Genomic DNA, 23,319 nt, shown 5'->3' on the forward strand with positions numbered 1-23,319 from the left:
TTGTTTGCACAGATACTTCGACAAGTGCGTAAACGCGTGTAGTCGAATGGAATTTGAGAATTTGCGACAAGTTTTTCGGTACGTCAGAAGTTTTCGATTTCCACATTATTAAATATCTCTTACATGTTTCATAATATTCTGAAACGAAAACTTTTGTTGCGAACAACATATATGTTCAAAGTTCTTTAAAGAGAGAACTACGTCAGTGCGTAGTTTATTTTCTCTTGTGGAATTTGATTAAAGCAAAGTGTAAGTTTTGATGTTAAATTTTAGATTTAAGTAGCAATGTTCGAGGAATGCCGAAACTATTGCCGAAGAATCTCTCTCTGTTCTCGAAGGGAAATACACCGTTGCTTCTCGCGTGTGCTAACGTCAAAGACGACGGCGAGAACGAGAACGTTCTTGTATTCCAAGGAACAAAAGACGCATCTGTACGCCGTCGTCTGTTTGACGCGATTATGGCGCGTTGTAACTTCAGCGTGACGCGCGCGGACGCACGAGAGAAATTTATTTTAATTATTATTATGTATAAAGGTCACAATGTCTGTCTCTCTTCGCTCGATCCCTTCTTAAAGAAAAAACAAGTGGCTTTTAGCATTTTTTTCGCGTTTTATATGTACGTCTACATTTATGTATATATATATATATATATGTATATATATATATATATGTATATATATATATATAAGTAATATACAATAAGATTTTTTTTTTACACTGACGCGGGAAGCACGACGGCGCACGCTGCGCGTCCGAAAGATCGTCTGTCGCGTATCTTCGAACTCTCGTTTCTTTCGATTCGCGAGACTCAATCGATGATTTCTGTAACGACAAACGTCGTCGCGACTTTTGATCGCAAAAGAACACTGTACGAGCGAGTCGTCCGATTGCGCTGAGAAGAAACGCAAAGTAGAGACTAGATTCGGCAAAAACGTCCCGCCGTGCTTCGCGCGATACCATGCGCCGCGTAAACCCTCCGCGTATTTCTCTTTTTAAAGTTAGATTATTCAAAGATAAGGCTTTCAATATGTGAATGGTATGTCTCTTTTCTTTTAAATCGTTTTTTGTTTTCGTCTTTTTACACAACGCTTGTAACACCACGGCACACGGCCAGTCGAGGTGTTACAAAACGTCTACGAAACTCCCGGGCTCGTCGTTGCGTCGCACCCGCGCTCAGTTCTAAAATATTATATACACATACATATACATATACATATATATATATGTATATATATCTTCCTCTGAGATATACTTTGAACACAATGAAATAGATTCTTCTATATTCTCCTCGCAACGCGTCGACTACAATTGAAATTCGGAGTTGATATATTTGATTGGTATATTTCACGCTAAATTCGGGACGCAAAGACGAGCTTCTTGCGAACATGCAGCGAGGCCCCCTACCTTCGTTTTCAACTTTCTCTGTGTCTAATCACTCATTTGTTAAAACTTTTTGTGCACATGCGCGCGCACACACATACACACGCATACACGCAAACCCACATACACGTTTATACGTAGACACAGGCTAATTGTGTGTGGCTCGCTTCCCGTCCCGTCAATTTATTCGGGGTTTCCGTTTTGAATAATTTTTTATTTTTATTTTCGATCTGTTCTCTTCTTATTTTTCTTATTACATCGTTCTCTTAATATCTCTTCTTTTGATTTCTAGAAGTCGTTCTTTTTTTTTTTTTTTCTCTCAAAGTTTGCAATATTTCCAATTACGATTGCTCTATTCTCTCTACTTTCTTCGCACGTTTCACATATCCTAGTTTTTGTGAAAACGCGCTAATATTAAGGCCATTCTTGTACAAAAAATAATACATATTATTACGTTTTCTCTCTGTTTTGTCACATTTCTCTCTCTCAACTCTTTTCTTCGATCCTGATTGATTTCTTCAATTTCTAGAGAGTGTACCGAGTGTGTTTTTCCACGTAAATCGAACTTAGTCAAATTATGTCAAATTTGTTTTTTAAATAGAGAATATTGTTCATTCGACAGAAATTAAATAATTATTTGTTTCGTTTATTTTATTAACAAAAATGTCTTTTGTTTTTTCAATTTATGTGTACGTGGTGTGTATTTTTTTAGTGTCTTTCGAGAGAGATTTCGAAAAACAAATACGCCGGCGTGTGCATCGGAAACACTCCGAACCTGAAGAAATTGACGTCGATTCTCTGCAATACACTTTCCCGGTTTGCACGCTAATTCGCTAATCTCATTTGCACCGGCGGCTGCACGCGCACGACTCTCAACTAATCTCGGCTCAAAGGATTTTTAAATTCTTTCGGGTAATATTTCATAATAATATGTATATATGTATAGAGAGATTTCGGTATAATGTCAATATAATATTTATATATTATATATATTCATATTGTGGATATCGACAAGATTTCGATTATTTGCAAAAGTATGAAACTCTACAGAGTCCCGGCGCACCGAGAAATCTAGCGACGAAAATTCTCTTTCGTCTTTTTTCTCACTCTCCTCTCCTCTCTCTCTACCTCTCACTGTTTTTTTTATCTCTTGCTATATTACGATTTATTTATCATTACACAGCATTTATCATCTTCTTGTTTCACAGTATGCACCTCAATATTCGTTTATACCAATTATTTATATTATATATATGTATGCACATGTGTAATAACGTATATGTGTATGTATGTGTGTGTGTTTGTGTGTGTGTTCCGTGTATCATATTTATAGATTGTATATATTTTACTGTGTATATACTATACGCGTTATGTACGTCTTTTTATATTATATTTATATATTTATATATGTATACATAGGTAAGTAGAAAAACTTAACGATAATTATAATTTTTAATTGTTCTTTCTTTTTTACGTAATGTTTTATTTATTCTCTGAAACTTCACGTCGCGCAATTTTTTATTTTGTTATCTCTCTTTCTGTGGTTATCTTATTGTTACAAATAGATACAAGTAAGAAGTCAAGGGAATTCATTATGTGATTCATACATGATTCTCTTACAATGTACTATGTATCAGTTCGAGAGCAAAAGAAAACAGATCCCATACTTAAATCCTTTACTCGTCGAGAGTTTATTTGTATACGTGTATTTTTACGTGTATTTTCGATTGTTTTTCTTTGCGAGCTGAGAGAATTTTTCTACACATGTTTTCTCTCTCCCTCCCTTCCTCTCTCTCTCTCCCTCTTTTGTCTTTAATACGCACCGAATGTGGATGTATCGAAAGGATGCACGGGAAGATATCGAATAACTTACGCGCAAGCGCGCTATTGCGAATATGTTTTCGCGTATTTTCCATAAAACGATGTCTTAACATTTATCCGAGGATTTATCCGGTATTTTCATTTAGTCGCTTTGTATCTCTTTTTTGTGCTTTGCCGCGTGTGACCTGCAGATTATTCTAAACGGGGTATTTTAAGTAACAATACACATTGTGCGCGCACAAAAATATACTTGCGCACATTATATTATTATTTACATCACATATATGGAATACGCAAAAACATCGTTACCTTTGTATACGTTCAAGTAAAATTGAAAGATGCGACAAATGTTAAGACACTCACGCCGATTAGTGTATGTGCGTGTTTTGTGTTGTGAATGTGTTTATGTGTTTTTGCATGTATATATATATGTATAATTGATATATATTATTGTTTTTTGTTTTTAATACTTTATGTGTACATATTTATAGAATCCCCGTGCGAGAAAGGTGCACGTGTCGTTTATTAAATAGCAATTAACGGATTATCCACGAAATGTCGTTTAACTCTCTCGCGCATTATCTTCTGCATTTAAAATTATTTTTATTAGCCTTTCTGTAGATTTCGCTCGTTTGAGATGTTAGAGGAGCCGCCACACATGTAACTTTTCAATGTGTTATTATAATACGCGATTTAGATTCCCGTTTATCTATTTACGTTTTCGTTAAGATTACTTTTGTTTAATATCACTGAGAAGTCCGACGATGTGTCGAAGGCTCGCATGATTGTTTTATAATCGTCGCGAAATTCAAGCGCGTAATGAGAATAAGATATAATTTAAACACAAGATCAAGAATATATCAACAGTAAAAATATTTTGATAGTAAGATAACAATTTTTTATTTTTTAAACAAATAATATATTGGTTTTAATTAAAGAACCATTATTTGAAAAAACGCGAAGCCTTCGAAGATCGCTCGCTCGCGTTGATACCGGATTGATTGGGTTTTTGAGTGTTATTTTAATTTATGGTTTTTTATAAGTGTTATTTCAATCGCGATTTTGTCTCGAAATATTTATATTCATTTTTAAATTAGCACTTTTAAGCTAAAATTGTTTTTTTTCTTTTTTTATACTTGTTCAATAGTTGGTCACATCTGAGTGTCCTGTCACGACATTTTAAAGTCTGCAAAGATTGAAAGATTTTTCTCTAATCAACTTTTTTCACTCATGTTCAGCGCCTCATATTCGTATGTGTGCACATTCACTTCCTTTCTGCTTTTTTTATTCATGAAATTATTACAAAAACGGCTCTTTTCTTCTGTTCTCTCTCATATTTTCTCTGCTCGTGCGAACGTAATTTTAAATACGCGAAATAACCTATCGACGCGACCGTATCGTCGGACTAGCCAAACAATTTTTTCGGATTTATCACAGAAAAACATTTTAATGAATATTTTATTAAATCTTATTATATTCTCGCGCACTTATATACACATGTATACACACACGCGCACGCGCGCGCACGTATGTATATGGTGCAGCTCAATTTTCACGGATCTCGGTGGATCATTGTCAAGATTTTTGCATATACGATATAAATATAATATATATTATATACATAAATATATATTATTAATATATTATTTATATATATATATACATATATTTATATTTATTTTTATATCTATTGTGAGAGATACACATTCGCTAATACCGGTTAAAAATAATCTCGTTCTAAGCAGACCGCCATTCAATATTTAATTTTATTTTGAATAACTCCATTTATCAGACAGACTAATGTATGCAAATATGATTTATTTCTTTTTAATTTGCAAAAAATCGAAAAGATCTCTGAAACAAACTCGGTTTCGTAAACCAATATTAGCGAATCGATTGGATAGCGTTTCTTCCTGCGCGCGTTTGTTTTTTTTTTTTTTTTCTCGCATTCATTCTCACTATATATAATTACACGATTGAGTTTGTAAAGCACTTTATTGAAGAAAGAAATCACGCGATTTCGGTCATGCGCCCACTAGAGATGCGCTCACGAGATCCTCGGTGAGATCCTCTTTTTCACATCCTCTCACGTACTAATATTTCTATACTATTTTTTAGCGTGTGGTTGCTTTTAATCAAAATGCAATTCTCCCGGACCTGGAAATAATTGTATATCATTAAAGGTAACAATTAGATATATATCTCATTTACATCTGTTTTCATTATATTAACTTTTATTAGTTTACATTATTATTAGACAATATTAAAGCAATTGAATAAGTCTGTAGTTCTTTCTTTGGAAAAATTGATCTTATTACGTATTGGATTTTTTTGTTTTTAATTATCGAATGATACAAACAAGTTTCGATGATTTATGCCTGTCCATTCACCAAGGATCTTTATACGCGGATCACATTAAAAATCAATCATTCTTCCAGTTTCTCTCTATTCTTCCGTCTCCTCGTTGCATGCATACGTTTTTGTTTTGTTTTACGAATTAACTACTTACATTAAGTAATTGCATTTACGTAATGGCAATATTTTCGTTTATTTTGACTCATTGTTAGCCGATACACGAAAATTACGCAAACAAAGCACAAGAGCAGTATCGGAAAATCAATCGAATCACTTATCTGAGAAACGAAATAAGTCGATCGAATTCTCATCTCTGTTTTTTTTTTCTTCCGGCACATTTATTTCTCCACAAATATCACATTTACAATTGTAACAATTGAATAAAAATAAATAAAAATATGTGAGAAATTAGAAAAGATTGAAGGCGTAAAAAGTACAAAATGTATTTTTACGTAAACTGGAAGAAACGAAAATAAAAATATTTCGCAAAATAAATTTATTTCGCTTCTCAAATTTACTGATTCAATTACTTATATGCATTCATTCGAATTTTCATTTTCTCTCGCTCTCTCTCTCCCTCTCTTTCGCATTTTTTCTTCTTTCATCGGGTATTTACACACTTACAGATATAATCGTATAATATTTAAACGTGTCGCAGAAAAAAAGAACGTATATTTATGTACACCTATATATTTTCGTGTGTGTTTGCTTAAAACACTTTATAATGATTGGCAGTATATTGAAAATTTATTTATAATATATATATATATATATTTATTTAAGATTTTTTCTTTCTTTTTCCTTGTCTCTCATGTGATTTCGGGTCGGATAACGTGCACTCGTTTTTAGCAAAACCATCTCGTTTTCTCTCAATTTTTGTTTATTTATTTTTTTTTGTCTGTTCTTTTTCCATTTTCGTTCTTTTTTTTTTTGTAGTTGTCTTTGTTCAATTCAATCGTACATTTGAAACTCGGCAATGTAGTGTCAGCACGGCTTATCTCTTGATCAAACGATTAAATTAATTACGTGCGAAACTGATGTTTCTCTTCTCGTTCTTTCTTTACGCGCGCACTTCGGTAATTAGTTACACTTAGTTATTACAGTAATAATAGTAACAGCATTAGTAGCAAGATAGTTAGCGTTAGAGTAGAATAGTTTTCAGTAATAGTAATAGTAATAGTAGTAGTGAGAGAGAGAGATAGTAGAGCAGCAGCTGAATAGTAGCTGAAACATAGTAACAGTAGTGGAGAGTAGCTGGTTTCACTTCTCTTTTTGGTAGGTGGTTTTAGTTTAATAAGGGTAGTTTTAGCAGTGATAGTAATAAGTATTGTAATTCAATTATATATGCAAGTAATTTACAAGTGCTTTTGAAAACTGTGTGTGTTTTTTTTTTTTTTTTTAAGAAGAACTGTGTTTCTCCGTTTGTGTGTTTCTCCTAAATTTCTTTCATTCTCTCCCTCTCTCCGTTAACGCATCTCTTCCCCCCTTGACACGCGACAATTCAACCTGTCTCATCCCGTCTCCGCGCACCCTCGATCGTGGTCCTTTTTTTTTTTTTTTTTTTTGTTCTTCGATTTTCTTTTTGAATTGAACTCTTGATTGGCACGAATCGCGAGGCAACAATCGCAAACAATTAACGACGACGTTTCGTATTCGACGTTTTTTTTCGTTCGATTTATCTCGCGCTCGAAGAAGAACCGCGAACAATCTTCGCCTCAATATATCGGTACTTTGTGGCGGCAGTTCTCGCGCATTTCTCGTAGCGACTTCTACTTTTTGAAATCTATATATGTGACGCGTTTGATTTGAACGGTTTTTGTTTTTGCGCTACCTTCTTAACAGCACGAAATAAAGCACAAATCTCAGTAAAGCAACTTCGAGTGTCTCGGTTACGTTTCTTTGGCCTATACACTCTTTAGTTTATATATTTTTTACTTCGATTTCAATTCTTTTCACAAACGATTTATCAGGGAACACATCCGCTTTATCACGCTCATCTATCTATTCGTTTTTTTCAGTTTTATTAAATCCGTATTTTTCTCCTCTTATCGGCGTCGTCGTTAAACAATCTAACATCGCTAATATCATCGCTAATCATCGGAGATGAAACGATTCGCGGTACGTCAAGCGCGATTTTTCGACAAATCGTGGGGGAAGGGGAGTTTTACATACACACGCGCAAAAAAATTACACACACGTAACATACAAACACACTCACGCACGTAAGAGAACGTTTGGTTGTGGTGATCACAGCCTCAGCTGAATCTCTCCTCCGGAAAATCGTATAAAAAGTAGATCTTCCCCGTCCGACAATCCTCGTTCGATCGAGGTGAGGGGAAGATTAAAATACTAAACTCGCGTGCGATACAGTCGGAGATGGGTCCGAAGCTACTTTCGAAACGTCCGCTCGGATTCCTTTGTCTCGCGCACGATGTGTTTCACACTGTTTAATTATTACCACTTATCTCTCTCGACATTAGCTGTCGCTCGCGATCTCGAGAGATTTCGCTCGATCGTTTTCGCCGATCGCCGTTTACGCCGTCGTAAAAACGTCCTCGATCGGATGAAACGTATCTTGTCGCTTTTTTTCTTTTTTTTTTTTTGTTTTTTTGTTTTTTTGTTTTTTTGTTTTTTTGTTGAAGAAATCGCACCAGGCGATTTTGCTTCGATATAGCCGAGTTCTTTCGCTTCGAATTTTCGGAATTCTTCATTGAATTTGAACTCAGCCGTTTGATTGCATCTCGTCCGTTCGTGGGATACATATGTCCATACGTAGAACAAAGCGTATTTGCGGTATTTGTGCAAAGACGACGTCGTACGTATGAAAAGATTGCACATCGATCTCCCTTGTGTGTGTATTTGCTGACCCTGTTCGGTCGCCGTGTTCAGCCCTCGATATCAGTTCGAATCTCTCTCCGCCTCCGTCTTCCCCGTCCAACTTCGCTTTAGACCCCTTTCGGAACATACCGCAATGCCGTGGAACCGCTCCATCGGATGGTATCGTTCCCGGACGATCGAGACTTGGAGGAAGCTCCTCGTGGCTTCGAGCTCGTCGACTGCGGCACTTCCGGTTTGCCTTCACATCGAAATCAACGCGTCCTCACTTGTGGACGACTATCACGCGCAAACTCTAAGACGCCTGGGGGCGTCCACGTCACCGGACCACCGTCCAGGGTCCCACTTTGGCTAGCACCAATCGTCCTCGTCACTGTCTGAGTGCCTCGATCTGCTCAGAAAAATCGCATCGCTTCATATTATCGTTATTCAGCGTGAGATTAAACAAAACGAGAAGATAGATTGTAGAATGAATCGTGAAGAAACGGCAATAGAAGGTAATTCCTTACCTAGGTGCTCTCTGTTTGGACTGTGGTTGCGGCTTGTAGCCATTGGGCACTGGGCTGGGCAGCACGCGACCACCGCGGCCCATCGCAACAGCCTGCTCGAAGCTCAACGGATGATAGCTCGGCTGCATGCTGGGCGGCGGCATATGCGGTGCCGGATGCGGATGCTGCATCACGTGGCCCGGTCCGACCGGCACGTGCGGCGGACCGTGCGGCCCGTGAGTGGGCGAGGCGTTTAGTTTGGGAAAGTTGATGTTGGCCGGTTTCAGCTGCAGGGTCGACGGCTTGTTCGGCGTCGGTGGCAGCCGACGACCCTGGCCCCTCCTCGTAACCAGCACCGGATAACTGTGTTGATGCGGATGATGATGGTGACGATGATGATGCGGACGACCGCCGATCGGGCTCGGGCTCCGCGAACGCTGTTCTAGACTGGTCGTGCCGTAATGGCCGCGATCGATCCGATGAACCGGACTCGGCGATCTGGCCGGACTCGTCGAGGCACTCCACGGACCTGATAAACACGCCTGTTAAAGACCTCTCGATCTAAACGCTTCCTCACGCGTTTATTAAAGGGTAAACACGATCAGTACAGGTAGGGTATCTTGGCATACGACAAAGGTCGCTCGACGAGTAAATCAGAAGCGTTGCAGTAAGGTTGTTTTTTTTTTTTTTTTTTTGACAACAACCGTTAGAATTCTTAGATTTTAGTGTAATTTCAATACTCTCGATTATTCAATTAACGGGACCGTAGTAAAGTCGATCTAGTGGTTTGATTAATCGGTTTCTGTACGAAAGTCGAAAAACTCGATACTCTTTCTTTTTTTGACAGATTCAAAACTAACAAACTAATAGTGTAATCGTAGAAATGTAACTGTGTAACTTTACTAAAACTCGATGAACTTTCTATAGAACTAATTAAATTTTTGTTTCAAAGAATATTGACTATATAAAAAAATATGACAATGAAAACTTAACTTGATAGAATATGTCATGAAATTTTCTCCACTTCTGCATTTTTTTTTAATTTAAAAAATTTTTTTTTTAATTCATTACCGCAAGTTTTTGTGATGAAAGTTTTGGAGTCTACCGAGAAAAACGTCGAATGGGTATGTGCGTTTTAATTAAAATTAGTCTTTGATATAGAGAAGATTAATAAAACATGCTCGTGACGTTTTGTGTTTAATTAATGTGAACTAGTTTAAACCAATGGTGCAAACACATATATGTTAAATTGATATCGGTGCTCTAAAAATATTAAAGTGTTCGAGAGTTTCAGAAGATATCTACCGTAGAGAGCATGCGCATTCTACAATACTAAATTCTACTACAGGTGGTGCATCATCGATCTCTCAGTGATTCTTCAATCAAAACCGTCTAATTCTCTAAATGTTTTTTTGCAAACGAGCTGTATTTACCAATGTTGCATTGTGTAAAAAACTATATTTCAAAAAAATCAATTTGTAAAACTAATTACCCGTGCGTAAAAAAAATTTTTCTTTTGTTTGAACTATGTATGATCAAGTACGCAAATTGCATCCTTCTAATCATCATACGCATCACGTCCGTAAAATGAGAACAGGTTTGTACGAAAATGAACTGTTATGAAGATACTTCAATGAATTGCAATAAAAAATAAACTAATGAGATCTAAATTGTCAGTCGTTATTTTAATCAATCGCTAGAGCTAGTTGACAATCTCGATATAGCGTGTATATCTCTAATAATAAAAAGCATCAAGTGACAAACAAAAAGAAAAGAAACACGTTTGTGACGTGTATCTGTATGTGAGTGTATATGTGTGTATGTGTATGTGTAAAACATTGGCGCGTGTTGGTGTAATGCGCATAAGGCTGTTCAGAAATTCATCTACTGTGTTCGATTCAGTGTTTCGATCAGCTGTCTCTTCTGTGTGTGTATATAATCGTGTGATATTGCAAACAGGAACGAAGAAACGGTGAAAGCCAAACGATCGTATCGATTATATGTAGTAACATTATATATAATTGCATCGTGGACAAGGGAATGAAGAAGAGGAGAGAGTTGCGAAAGAAATTACCATCGTCGTAATAGTCGCAGTGGTCGTAATAGTCTGTGTAGGCGCATAACAGAACAAAACGAAGAAACGTATTACATCGAGTATCACACTGAGCTTTTCTGCCTCTTACGAATAAAACCACTTATAGCAACATCCATGTTCTTATAAACACCACAACCACGAACTTTCTTTCGTTGCTTTCGTCGCTCTAAATAATCGTCGCACAAACAATCTATAAGCGTCTCAGACATTATTCAAATCCACAAAATTTTTCATTTCCAATTCTCAAATTGATTGACAAAGCAAATTAATAAAAAAACAATATTATATATATGCGTGTGTATGCACACACACATATATATATAAATATATAAATACATATAAAAATACTGTATTTAACAAACTCGAAAATTATCGAAGACATATCACCAAGCCGGTTATGAGAAGATATATAATATATATTATATATATATATATATGTATAAAATTAATAATAATTATAATAGAAAAATATAACACCAAGAATGAAGGTATCAGAGTGATATATGTGGTGAATAAATAGTACAGGTATAGATAGAGATGCTGTGTTCGTAGCTCCAGGCTGATAAAAAACAACGAGAGATAGAGAGAAGAAGAGAGAAAAGGGGGGAGAGAGAGAGCGAGAGAGAGAGAGAGAGAAAGAGAGAGAGAAAGAGAAAGAGAGAGAAAGAGAAAAAAAGAACCGGTTGGGGATGATTCATACGAAACAAAGTTCGCGATTGTGGCTTCGTGAAAAAGACTTATCGTTGCACCGTCATGGCTTTCGCTGGCCGGAATTACCGCCGGTACGTCGTATCGTACCTCGTATCCTATGCCGATGATTATACTGTGACGGGTGGGAATGATGAGTGTGCCTTTGTATCTCGACGACATTGCTAACGGTGTCGCTAAACCCTGGTCCTTCGTGGTAATGACCGTGATGGTCGTATCGACCGTGTCGCCTTGGCGATGGCGATCTAGGCATTACTGGCGAGTGTCTTCTGCAAAGTGTGACAATAAAATAAGAATCATACAAAAATTTCAATTCGTTATTGACATTGTGCAATTAGTTCGCTTCGACCGCAAAGATTGCCGTCTTTTTTCCTTTAAATTCCACATGCAATACCTTATACTTGGCGATCGCGAACGCCTAGGGGGAGGTGCTGAGGGATGATGCGGACGAAGGATTCTGTCGCCGGGATGGGTGAGACTCTCGAGACTACCGGCACGCGAGTCGGACGGTACGACGTCTTGCAGCTCCTAAACGGAAAACAAACTTGCGAGTTAGCAGTGCGATCGTGTAATTCGATGCCGGAATCAGGAATCGAAGGGGGAGTCGGGGTGTTGCCGGTTCTTTGTCTTTAGCAATACTGCGCTGTCGATTTGCACGCGCGTACCGAAGCTATCGTAATTCGAGATGCCTTTTGTCTCTCCGGATGTCAAAAGCGGACGCACATTCGAGTCGATTTATTTAACATTCTCTCGTGCGAAATGTCAGATTTATTATTAACTTCACGTAAAAATATCAAAAATCGAGGTAATTGAAATTATTAAGTACTAACTGATCATACATATACAATACATATAATATATATGTAATAATTGATTATATATATATGTATAATATCGTATATTTCATTAAAAAATCAATAACATTAGCAAACTCTATATGAATAATTCATATTACAATTATTGAATGAGAAAGATGCTTCTCTTATTATTAATTAAAATGATTACATAGAAAAGCACAGAGGAAGGAAGAGAAAATTTTGTCGATTCGACGTGTACGATCTGCTTCATTTTGTCGATTTTCAGCGTATGCTTTTTTTTGTCTTTTAACGAAGTTAAACTTAGCCTCGCAGAAAGAAAAAATAGGAGATTGATATAAGGCGGAAGAAGAGTAGTACACACACACATAGAGATACATACACATGTGTATACGTGTGTGTCAAACGACATGCAGTTAGAAAAAAATCTCCAATCGCATGCACATGCTCGTCAAGTGAATTTTCGATCGCACGGTTAGAAAAAAAAAAAAAAAGAGGAAGAGAGATCCGAGGCAAAGAATCTGCCTCTCTCGCGCGAGTGCCGCTTACTTACCGGAACGTGGACACAAAGAATCAAGATAGAAACATGATACGACAGAGGAGAACGAGGCAGTTGGCAAAGGTAACTGCTTCGTTCCTCTAGCATATTCCTATATAAGGTCGAAAGCAGCAAGGGGACAAGGGGGTGGGAAACTGTTCTATGCATCCGAGACACGAGAAGTCGCTAAAGAGCGTGATTGGGTGTGACACGTGACTATTTTTCTATATGATATTTTTTGCGCTAGTGTGTGTGTTTGTGTGCTTCTAGGCATCGTAAATATGTTATTATTTACAGGAGCACTAACACGCTCAACATCGACTCGGCGTGTTTTCCGGCGAGCAGTAAAAGCGCGCGGAAAACAAGCAAGTGACACGCGATCTGGTTAGACGCAACTACACACTGCGAATCGATTTTGAGCGCTATTATGAGGATCACGACATCACGCGCAATACTTTTCGATCCGTGACTGCAATTTTTGTTAAATTGGTTTTTTTTTTTTTTTCTGGGACTGTGGAAAAAAGAAGAAATTGATAGGGATTCGGTGGATAAACGTCTATCAAAACTCTCTACGACAGTTTATCCTAATCTAATCTAGACACTATAGTGCTTCTCCAATTGAGCTAGCGAGAATTTCACTGTTTCTTCGAAATCTAAGATTGTTCTATATTATGACGTTTCTAAGGGTTTTGTTTCTCTCACATTCGTTTGTAGATGTTATATGATACAAGAGTTCTTCTGTAGAGGAATTTCATATCTTCTAAAAGTAGAGGAATTATCTTCTAAAATGACATTTTGACGTGATATAAAAAAAAGATTATAGTTTAGATTGATGTATCTCTCGACAGAAAATTTAAGAAACAACGGTCCTAAAACTAGAGATATTTTTAGGCACAGTAAAATAATCTACATCATATATTTATTTACGTGCAGGATGTTTCTGGATGTTCTTAAATTCGTTTTTCGACTTTGATACAACACCACAATTTTAGAACATCTTGTTAATATTTAAAAAAAATAATTAACTTCGAAATACAACAATTTTTTAATAATTACAGAGACAATCTTTTTAAAAGAATTGACAAGCTGCGTTTAATCTCTGTGTAACTACAGCCTCTTCTTCCAAAAATAACGTTATTTGAAATTCGAAGAGATAAAAGTTTCGAGGAAAACTTCAACATATATTTCTCGATTCAGAAACATCTTGCAACTACTATGCAACTAACATAGCCTAAATGTGTCTTGTACACGAGTGTTGACCGGGTCGCGATTCGATCTCGAGCGAGACAACGCAGGCGGGACAACTTCCGGCTTTCTATCATCGCGTTCTACTTCCATCGAGGGGGGGTCAAAAGGGCAGGGAAGGACAACCGAGAGGAAAGTCTTCTCTTTTCTGTTTTCGAGCTTGGATCGAGTCGACACCTTGTGGTAACGGATCGAGGAGCGAGGTGCGTAGGTGTTCTGGTGTTGGTAGTACGAGGGTGGTCGGTAGTCATGATGATCATGATGGTGATGGTGATGGTGGTAGTATTGGTGATGGTCATAGTATTGATCATTGTCGGTATCGTAGTAGTATTGATCGTGATGGTGATGGTCGTGGTAGTAGTTGTTTTGATCATCCCGCTGGGAGGGCACTTCGGCCAGCAACGGCTCTAGCTCGGGGGCGCGATCCTCGCCATTAACTACGAGTACAACCCCAGACCCACCCCCTCCCTGGCTACTCTCTCCGCTGCTGCCTAGTATATCGTACTGGTGAGACATCTTCCAGTTCACCTTTTTATTTCTGAAATCAGAACAATTGCCATCCGCTAATGTACACTCAAATATATTAGTTGTAACTTAACAAATATATCGAATGACTCAATCAACAAAAAAGCAATGACTAAATAAATAACGCGAAAATTTTGAATTGTCTTTACAGAAATATCTTTCATAAAACATTAAGAACACATTTTAATCTTATCTTGAATGGGAAATTTTGTTACCTGATGCTACGCTGACGTCTGTGCTCGGCGGCTGCGAGAACACCCATGGTCCCATCCTCCTCATCCCTGTGATCATCTTTGTGTCGTTCGTGCTTCACCTCCGCGGCCGGTCGGATCACCGGTTCGAGGCTGTTTGCCCTACTTCCAGTTCCGTGATTATTTCCGGTGTGATTTACCGCCGCCATGTCGAGCAGGCAGTTGTAGAAGGCCGATGGCTAAATTGCGAAACGTGCGAAAGCACACCGGGCTATCAGAGCTGATCGACAGGAGTCTCGTTGTTCTCGATCAATAATTTTTTTTTTTTTTTTTTACTTTTTACGCTTTCTATTTCTTCAATCTGTTTTTTTTTCTCAAATTCCCTAGCAGAGTACGCAAGTAAAACTATAATATATATGTACAGGCACATACAGGCTTTTTCTTAGCGTTACCTCTTGTATCGATGGTATCTCTCGAGAAATCGTGGTAGAAATGCGAGACGCTTAATGTAAAAGTCGGAAAGCATTCAAAAGAGAGTCGAGAGAATCAAGTAATATAGTGTAAAAACAACGGTGAGAAAAAATTTTCAGAGTAAAAAGGCGGCCATGCTATAGAGAAAAGATATAGGCAAATCGTGATGGTGCATTTTTTAATATCTGTGTCGGTCTTATACGATGGATTCTTTTGTCTCGAACTACTTATGTATATATATATAATAAATAGTATGTACGCTCGAGAGAGAACGTGTGCGATGCGAAAATTGCGAAAAATAGTACATAGCGCAAACGGTATTTTGCAGCGGGGCAATTCTTCGTAAGAGTGTATTGCGTCGCAAAGCCTGTATATGTTGATCGAGACTGTTACATGTTACAAAAAAAAAAAAAAAAAAGAAAAAACAGAAGAAAAAGAAAAAGTATATAAATGTTATATTCTCCTTTTCCCCACGTGTTACACAAATGCGTTAATAAAAAGATAGACTCGGTTAATCGTTTCAGAAATATACTGCAAAAATGCAATCGTTTGTCAGCATGCACAAAACGGGTGAAGTTCTCAATGTTCTACCCACAATCGCATGTTTTAAATCTTCCATTAGGATTTATCAAGAAACTTTTGTGCGCATTAGTTGCGTGAAAACAGTTTGGAAAGAAGATCTTTTATCTCTGTGCGAGGTGTATAGAACACGAATAATTCACTCCGCGAAAGATCATACAAATATGCCAAATAATCGTGGGCAAAAATCGAAACTCTGCTGCTTGGTATGCAAAACAAACGGGTTTGAGTAGAAATATAGTTTATTCCAAGGTTATATGAGGAAGTCCAGAACATGCCGCTGTAAGTGAGATGTCCCAAAATCGTTACGACGAGCTGTTATAACAATCGCAATGATTCTTATTCTTCTTCAGATACAGTTCGCAATATCTTTTTTCCAATTTTTAATCAAAATGTTGAGACTAAATTTTTGTGTTGTTGAGAAACTAAAATTATCAGTTCAAAAACGTGTAAACTTCAATTAGTTTTGGGATACCTCGCATACGTCGGTGACTTTTGTTAAGTGCTTTCTAAATCTGTAAAACAAGATCTGTATCTAAAATCGATAGACACTTATAGAATGCAAAAGATGCCAACAGATCGTTCTTAATTCGTCTATCGAGCTACAAATCACGAGAGAAAAAGAGAGAAAGAACGCGATTTATCGATATTATTACAAATCTTTTCTTCGTAAACACATTGAAAGTGACCGGTTGATCATCACGATTTTAGCGATTTACGGGAAGCTCATCGATATATTTCTAGAAAATAACTTATTTCTTTTTTAAAAAACAAATCAGATTATTAGTGAAAGGTATTTGGCTCATATCACGATATAAACTAATTACTGGTTGATTAAATATTTGGTACACAAAAAATATATATATAAAAAGAGTGTGGTAAATAATGTGACGTATATAGATAATAATATAAAGTGTTATAATAATCATGTGACGTGTAAGAGCGAAAAATTGCTCGAGTAGAAAGCGGAAAACTGTTCTAGTAGAAAGCGAATTGGGTAAGTTCGGGCAAGACTACGAGACTACTGTTTTTTAATCACTGGTCAAAAAGTGCCTAAAGTATGTTCTCCTCTACACTACTGGCGGTAGAAAATTCGTAAGAAACAAGAAGAAAGTATCTTTTCAGCATTAGCTAGCAGGAGCGTATCAACGAATCATAATACGTTGCATTAACTTCGCGCTATGAGAACCAAAACCAGGATTATCTATTATCTAAAAAACAAAACTGATAAATTTTTTTTTTTTTTCATCTCTGTTGCTTTGCTTAGATAGTAGATAATCCCGGATTGCGTAGCGCCAGTTTTCTGGTCGACTTAAATCTCGTGCGCTCGCAGAAGAAGCGCGAAGTTAAATCGCTTTATGACAACTTCAATTTGTACTAAGAGCTCGCATTAAACTAAATAAAGTAAAAAAGAGATGATCTGCCGAAAAAACGATCTTGAGCAAAAAATGACAATCCGGCAGAATATATAAAAAGAAAGAGAGTTTCTACGTTACGACCTCTATAAGGATCGGCTATGTCGTCAACTAATGTGTTCAATTAATCGAAAAAAGGCGTAGCTTAACTAGAGAAAAGTGTGTTTTCTAATAAAAGAGGCTATTATTGTAAATTGAGGCAAAAGGCGAACTATATTGTATATATATATATATATATACGGTCGAGAATCGATCGGCTCGTCGGACTACTTCTCGCACTAAGATAGGGTTCGAGAAACGGTGCTCTATGAGGTGATTTACTTACACACAGCTATATCGTATTGCCTTGTCGACAAAGAGCCGATATTATCTACACGCGCGTACACGTGCGTACGTAGCCACGTGTTACCCACGTGTCGGCAACAACACGATGACTAAAACAGTTCTGATAACGTATTACAATCGTATATATCACCGCGAGAGGTCCGCACGAGACCTCGCTCTGATAATCAGAAAAGAGATCGTTTTCTCTTTTTGTTTTTTTGTTTTGTTTTTTTATTTTTTGCGTGTGATATATAGATTATATATGGAAAGTGAGAGAGAGAGAGAGAGAGAGAGAGAGAGAGCTATTTTTTCTTTTTGGCATCATCCTAAACTAATTTGAGAAATAGGAAACGTGCGATTAGAAAAAGAAAGGAAATCTCTCTCCGCAAAGAAAGGCCACTAAAAACTAGTTATCTAAAGACTAGTTTATTGAGCCTGGTAAAAGATCTATTAGATATTACGTTTCTAACGTGATACATAAGTGCCTAAGTAAGACTAAAGTGTATTGCTTTGTTATCTCGTCGTACGCGGAACAGCCATCGCTTTTAATATAAACATAATTTATATAATTAATTACTGTTATTACATTTTTGTATCTACACTGACGTTTCGATATATTGTAGATTTTATTATACAATCTTTGAAAAATAAAAAAAAATCTCATCTTTTTACACGTAATATAGTTTACGTTGTTTTTGTTACACACTTTAGATTCTCGGTATTAAGAAAAAAGCTTGTTGTTTTGTTACTTCCAGAAATCGGAAATGACTGTTTCGCTACGCGTCCAAAAATGTGTGGTAAATTTATAGTGATAAACATAAAAAGCTACTTTACACAAACAAAAGATAGACTAAAAGTAAACGTATGGGTGTGTAAAGAATGGTGAGAAAAATTGTGTGTCAAGTGTAAGAAAAACACGTACCAGAGGCACAATAACCTTATCATATTGTGTATAAAATACCCAGGTTTTATTTACATACACAAAAACAAAAAGATGAAACGATTCATTTAAATATGCACGAGAAAGAAACAGAGAGCGTATGAAAAACTAGATTATTATTTATATAAAAGAGTAATAATAAAAAAAAATAATCTCTCAAAATTAAATCGCTCTCTTTCTCCATTTATAGACATTTTCGAGACTGAATGAACGTCGGGAATTTAAGTGAAACGCTTTAATTAATGTGCTGTTAGTTCCCCATAAAGTGTCACAATGTGCCCCTGGATAATATGTGTACAGATAGTATCAGAGAGAAAATTTAGTGTGTGTAAAACGTGTTATTGTAAAAAAAAAAAACAAAGTAAGGCGTCTGCTGCAAAAGACCCTTTTTTCTGTAATGAAGCAACGAGAAGTATTTTCAGAAAGATCTCAGCGAGAGAAGATATGTTTATCGTAACTTGATCGGGGAAACTTTTGCAGTACGCACTTAACACAAGACGAGTGTTAGAATTCGAACGAAATCGTACAGCCAAAATAAAACAAAACAGTATCAAGAGAAGATAATAATAAGTAAGAGAAAAAGTAAGTACTACCGCCTGGGCCGCAGGACTTTGCCCAGCATTATCGTTATCGATAAGATCGTTATCGTTCTGGAAAACAAAGAAAAAAGACACAGGGAGATGATTGAAAGTTGCGTGAATTTTCTTTTTTGGTTCGGTTATATATTTAAATTATAAAATTTATATAGATGAGAGGCACAAGTTTAATGTCACACTAGTTTTGAGTTTCTTTTTTAAAAACTTTTTTTTGTGATTATTCTCTCGTTCTAGTTATCCCGTAAAAAAAATAATAAAAATTGTATCCTAATTACATCTAATATTCTAATTAAAATTCATTAAGATTTTTTAAAAAAACTATCTATGACAGATAAATGTTATTATTTTCAGAAATAATCGATCTATCAATTGTCATCAAAAAATCACAAGTTTTTAACAAAATTAAAGTTAATCTTCTAAAAAAAGAGAATGTCACTATTCAAAGTTTTGCAAAATGACAATTTACATTAATAAATAATTTACAAAAAACATTTTAGTATTAACAGATCGATAGATCGATGAATAATTCTATATTATTTAATTACTTGAACAAACTTTAAATTTTAACGTTCGAATCAGATCGCATCCAACTGTTTCTCTACATATATATATATTTTCTAACTTTAAACAACTAAACACCAGTTCTACTTTTTTTTTTGTAGTCTCATTAAACTGGGGCTGCAAAAGTGTATTCTCTTTCGTATGTTCTTCAGTTTTTATTCCTCAAAAAATTTTCTTGCAAATCAATCTCTTATTCTCTATTTATTAGACATTGAGAGACTACGAGTTTTATATATATATATCTGTGATTTAAGAGTCTAAATATAAATCTACATTATATAACTCGAGTGTCTATCTATCTCTATATTTCTATACTCGAGAAAGTTTCGTAACGACACTAAAACTTCGAAAGCTCGAGACTAACTACACATATGTGAAAAAAATTTTTCCGAGAACAAAATTCTCTATTTAAGATTTTCATTACGCGTAAAAATGTTTCTATTCACGAAGAAGCCAAACACCCGTTCGAATTTCATTCCCAATCCCGAGATCAGCAATTTCGATTCTTCTTCTTCTTTTTTGTACAGCAAGTGTTGCAAAAGACCTTCTCGCACAATAGCTGAAATCTCTTTATTTGCAAACGTACGTATCGATTAGTCGTCAAATCGATATGTACGTAAACGTGTTGAATCGAAGCAACAGAATCGTAATTGAAGGATCTCGAGAAGAAAAAAAACTTATTGAGAGATTACATTTCTTCAGAATCTGTCGTTGTTCTTATGAAAATTACACAAATTTTTGTTCGACAAAGAACGCTCACCTGTTCAGCAGACTTTAGTTGACCAAACCTCGTCGACCGCCAACTTTCCAGTATCAAAAGGCAGACATATATCTTACCCACGGTCATCTTGTTTCTGCTCAGCTCTGGAAGAAGGCAAGCCGTCGCGCGACGATTAGATACGTTGCAAGACGGGCCTGCTCGAGAACAGAAACAAACTTACCTTCATTCCTAGGTATCAAAAGATCCAACATTTTCTTGGCCTGCAAGGGCCAGATACTTCGAACCGTGTCCCGCAATTCTTCATTGGCTTGATTCATTTCGTCGGCTACGGGAGCAAATTCAAAATTATTTTAATAATTGTGTACTTAATTATATTAAAGTTTATATTTTTTTTCCATGAGATAAGTGTCTCAATAATCGAACAAGTGTTTTACTGACCGGACATTTATTATAGAATAATGACAATCAAGTGTTTCTGTATATATGTATAAAGTTAGAAATTAATATTTCTCAAAATATATTAAAAAATACGTATCTTAAATAATATTCAGAATTGTTGCGTCAAATTAATATTTACATATCTAAAATAATGATTTATTTCCTGAATGTCCGGCCATTTAGATGTTCGATCGAGACATTTATTTTACTTGAACTCGGACGGACTCACCGCATCGCATCTTTATGCTGAGATTTTCACGGATCAGGGCAAACAGCGTGGTGGTGAAATTCACCTTGCCGTCATCGTCGACCGGCATGTTCATGCGGATGAGCTTCTTGTACGCGAGACGATTCGGACACTTGTTGCCAAACCCCAACGGCGGATCCATGTTCTTCAACATGTCGTACATCTCCGTATAATGAATCTTGCCGGTTGCGTTCGGATCGTATTCGGCCCAGATCCGGACGAACTCGTCGAGATGATGAGCGCCTAGGATCGAGGAGTCGCGCGTGAGGTAATCGAAGTTGTCCATGATGACGGCGACGAAGAGATTCAACATGAGAAACGAGCAAAAGAAGATGAACGACACGAAGTAGGCGTAGGCGATGTTGGATCCGCAACCTTCCGGCTCCTGCTTGCCGGCCTTCGCGTCGCAGGGTCGGCCCTTTACGCAGGACAACATTATGTTCGGCCAGGCCTCGCCCGTGGCACACCTAGAGAAAAAATTCATTCCTTCACAGCGCTACTGACGATCTCACCGCGACGGAACGACAGATTTCACTGCGGACATTTCACTTCAGCGACCTACGCTGTTTGCGCTCAAGCGGCGATCATGTTCTCCGAATCGCACATGCAGATTTTCTCTCGCAAGTTAAATAGATTTGAAACATGTCTTCTTGCAATCGCGAAAAAAAGATTAGCCAGCAAAAATCCCATGCAAATATTTCCAGCAAGCTACGAGCGCTTTTGCAGCATGTGTTAGATTTTCAATCATTGTTATGCAATAATCTCTCAGTTATTTGTAAATAAAATTACATCTAAATTCACGTACAATATTTAAATAGATTATCGTAGAGAAACTAGATGTATTTTAATTATATTAATGAGTGTTGAAAAGTGTTACTTCAATCTCTCTTGATCTATTAGTACAATCTCTTAATGAATATTTGTAATTTTGCTTGCTTTATGTGTGTGAGGTAGAGGCAAGTAAAATTTAATAGTTAAACTAAATCCTCGCGAAAGCGCGCGGCATGCATACGCTTGATACTTAAATGCAACATCAAAAGCGACTTAGATTCTACGAATTTCTAATGGCGAACTCAAATCTACACGAGGCTGTGTTATCTTGTTCGCTTTGAATATGCCGTGTCGTTTAGCCTGATTCTGCTTTTGTGCTAGATTTCAGTGCATTTTCGTAATAGTTAACATCGCGTGAAAAGCGAAAAGGTCTGCTCTTAACATAAATTCGAAAATAATACACGAATCAAGCTATTAAAAGACTCCGCGACGTTCGCTATAATAATTGAGAGGTTTGTGCGAAAATAGGTTATATTTTAAAAACTATTCGAGTTATTTATTTTTCTTAAATTATATCTGTATTGATTCCCACATCGTTCAAGAAAATAAATCAACTTAAATATAATAATAAAAAAAAAAAATACTAAATCGATTTGGAATCGTTCACAAAAGTAAATCGATGCAAAACATAAATAATCAATTTCCGCAAGATTTGCAATATCTAAATAATACGTTAATCAAATAATATATTAACTTTATAAAACACAAACGACACTCAATTAATTAGTTCCTCGTCACTTTAGACGTCTCTTTTTGAAAGAGCAGTCTGCCTTCTCATCGCCGTAGAGAACTCGAAAGATCTCGATCTTCTGCATTTGTAATTTAGCAAATTGTAACAAAATTCGTGAGATATAAATAGCTTGCCGCAGGTGAACAGCGTGACAACTTCGCGTTCGTTCGTACCGCAAATACGTATATATTGCACCGAATAGTCGCGTGCGGCCAAGTTTAGTAGCTGTAGACAGTTAACTATAGATTTTCGTTCTTGTACGTTTGTCGTTACTTACCGAAAAAGCAGCATCAGACCTTGTATGAAGCTTTGGAAATTGTTGTGCTTGGTAATAGAAGTCTCACCATCTAGCGCGATGTTACCGAATACCTGAGACCCACAGAAAGAAGAGAGCCGCAGCCAAAGGGCACGAGCGGCATTACAAATTTGCGTCATCAAAGAAACGTGTTTTCTTTTTAAAAAAAAAAAAA

The 23,319-nt window shown here is 36.6% G+C and overlaps 1 protein-coding gene across 18 annotated transcripts in view; it reads right to left on the bottom strand.

Moving 5' to 3' along the window:
• Positions 1 to 5,741: 5,741 nt before the first annotated feature.
• The window catches only part of LOC109856977 (voltage-dependent calcium channel type A subunit alpha-1), a 138,643-nt gene continuing 121,065 nt past the window's right edge, over positions 5,742 to 23,319 (bottom strand). For 6 of the 18 annotated variants that reach the window (XM_020432829.1, XM_020432804.1, XM_020432849.1 and 3 more), the window contains 12 exons: positions 23,127 to 23,218; positions 21,271 to 21,755; positions 20,824 to 20,928; positions 20,643 to 20,746; positions 19,319 to 19,375; positions 15,021 to 15,235; positions 14,458 to 14,818; positions 12,077 to 12,210; positions 11,773 to 11,951; positions 10,954 to 10,986; positions 8,901 to 9,408; positions 5,742 to 8,782 (listed from right to left, as the gene is read on the bottom strand). In XM_020432829.1, the coding sequence (XP_020288418.1) occupies positions 8,743 to 8,782; positions 8,901 to 9,408; positions 10,954 to 10,986; positions 11,773 to 11,951; positions 12,077 to 12,210; positions 14,458 to 14,818; positions 15,021 to 15,235; positions 19,319 to 19,375; positions 20,643 to 20,746; positions 20,824 to 20,928; positions 21,271 to 21,755; positions 23,127 to 23,218 (2,313 nt within the window). In that variant the 3' untranslated portion in view covers positions 5,742 to 8,742. Of the gene's footprint in view, positions 8,783 to 8,900; positions 9,409 to 10,953; positions 10,987 to 11,723; positions 11,952 to 12,076; positions 12,211 to 14,457; positions 14,819 to 15,020; positions 15,236 to 19,318; positions 19,376 to 20,642; positions 20,747 to 20,823; positions 20,929 to 21,270; positions 21,756 to 23,126; positions 23,219 to 23,319 lie in introns of those variants that run through there. The other 12 variants (XM_020432858.1, XM_020432867.1, XM_020432839.1 and 9 more) reach the window with 12 other exon arrangements.

Source organism: Pseudomyrmex gracilis, unplaced genomic scaffold, assembly GCF_002006095.1.
Source record: "Pseudomyrmex gracilis isolate BER0280 unplaced genomic scaffold, ASM200609v1 scaffold_4, whole genome shotgun sequence".
Classification (NCBI taxonomy): Eukaryota; Metazoa; Arthropoda; class Insecta; order Hymenoptera; family Formicidae; genus Pseudomyrmex; species Pseudomyrmex gracilis.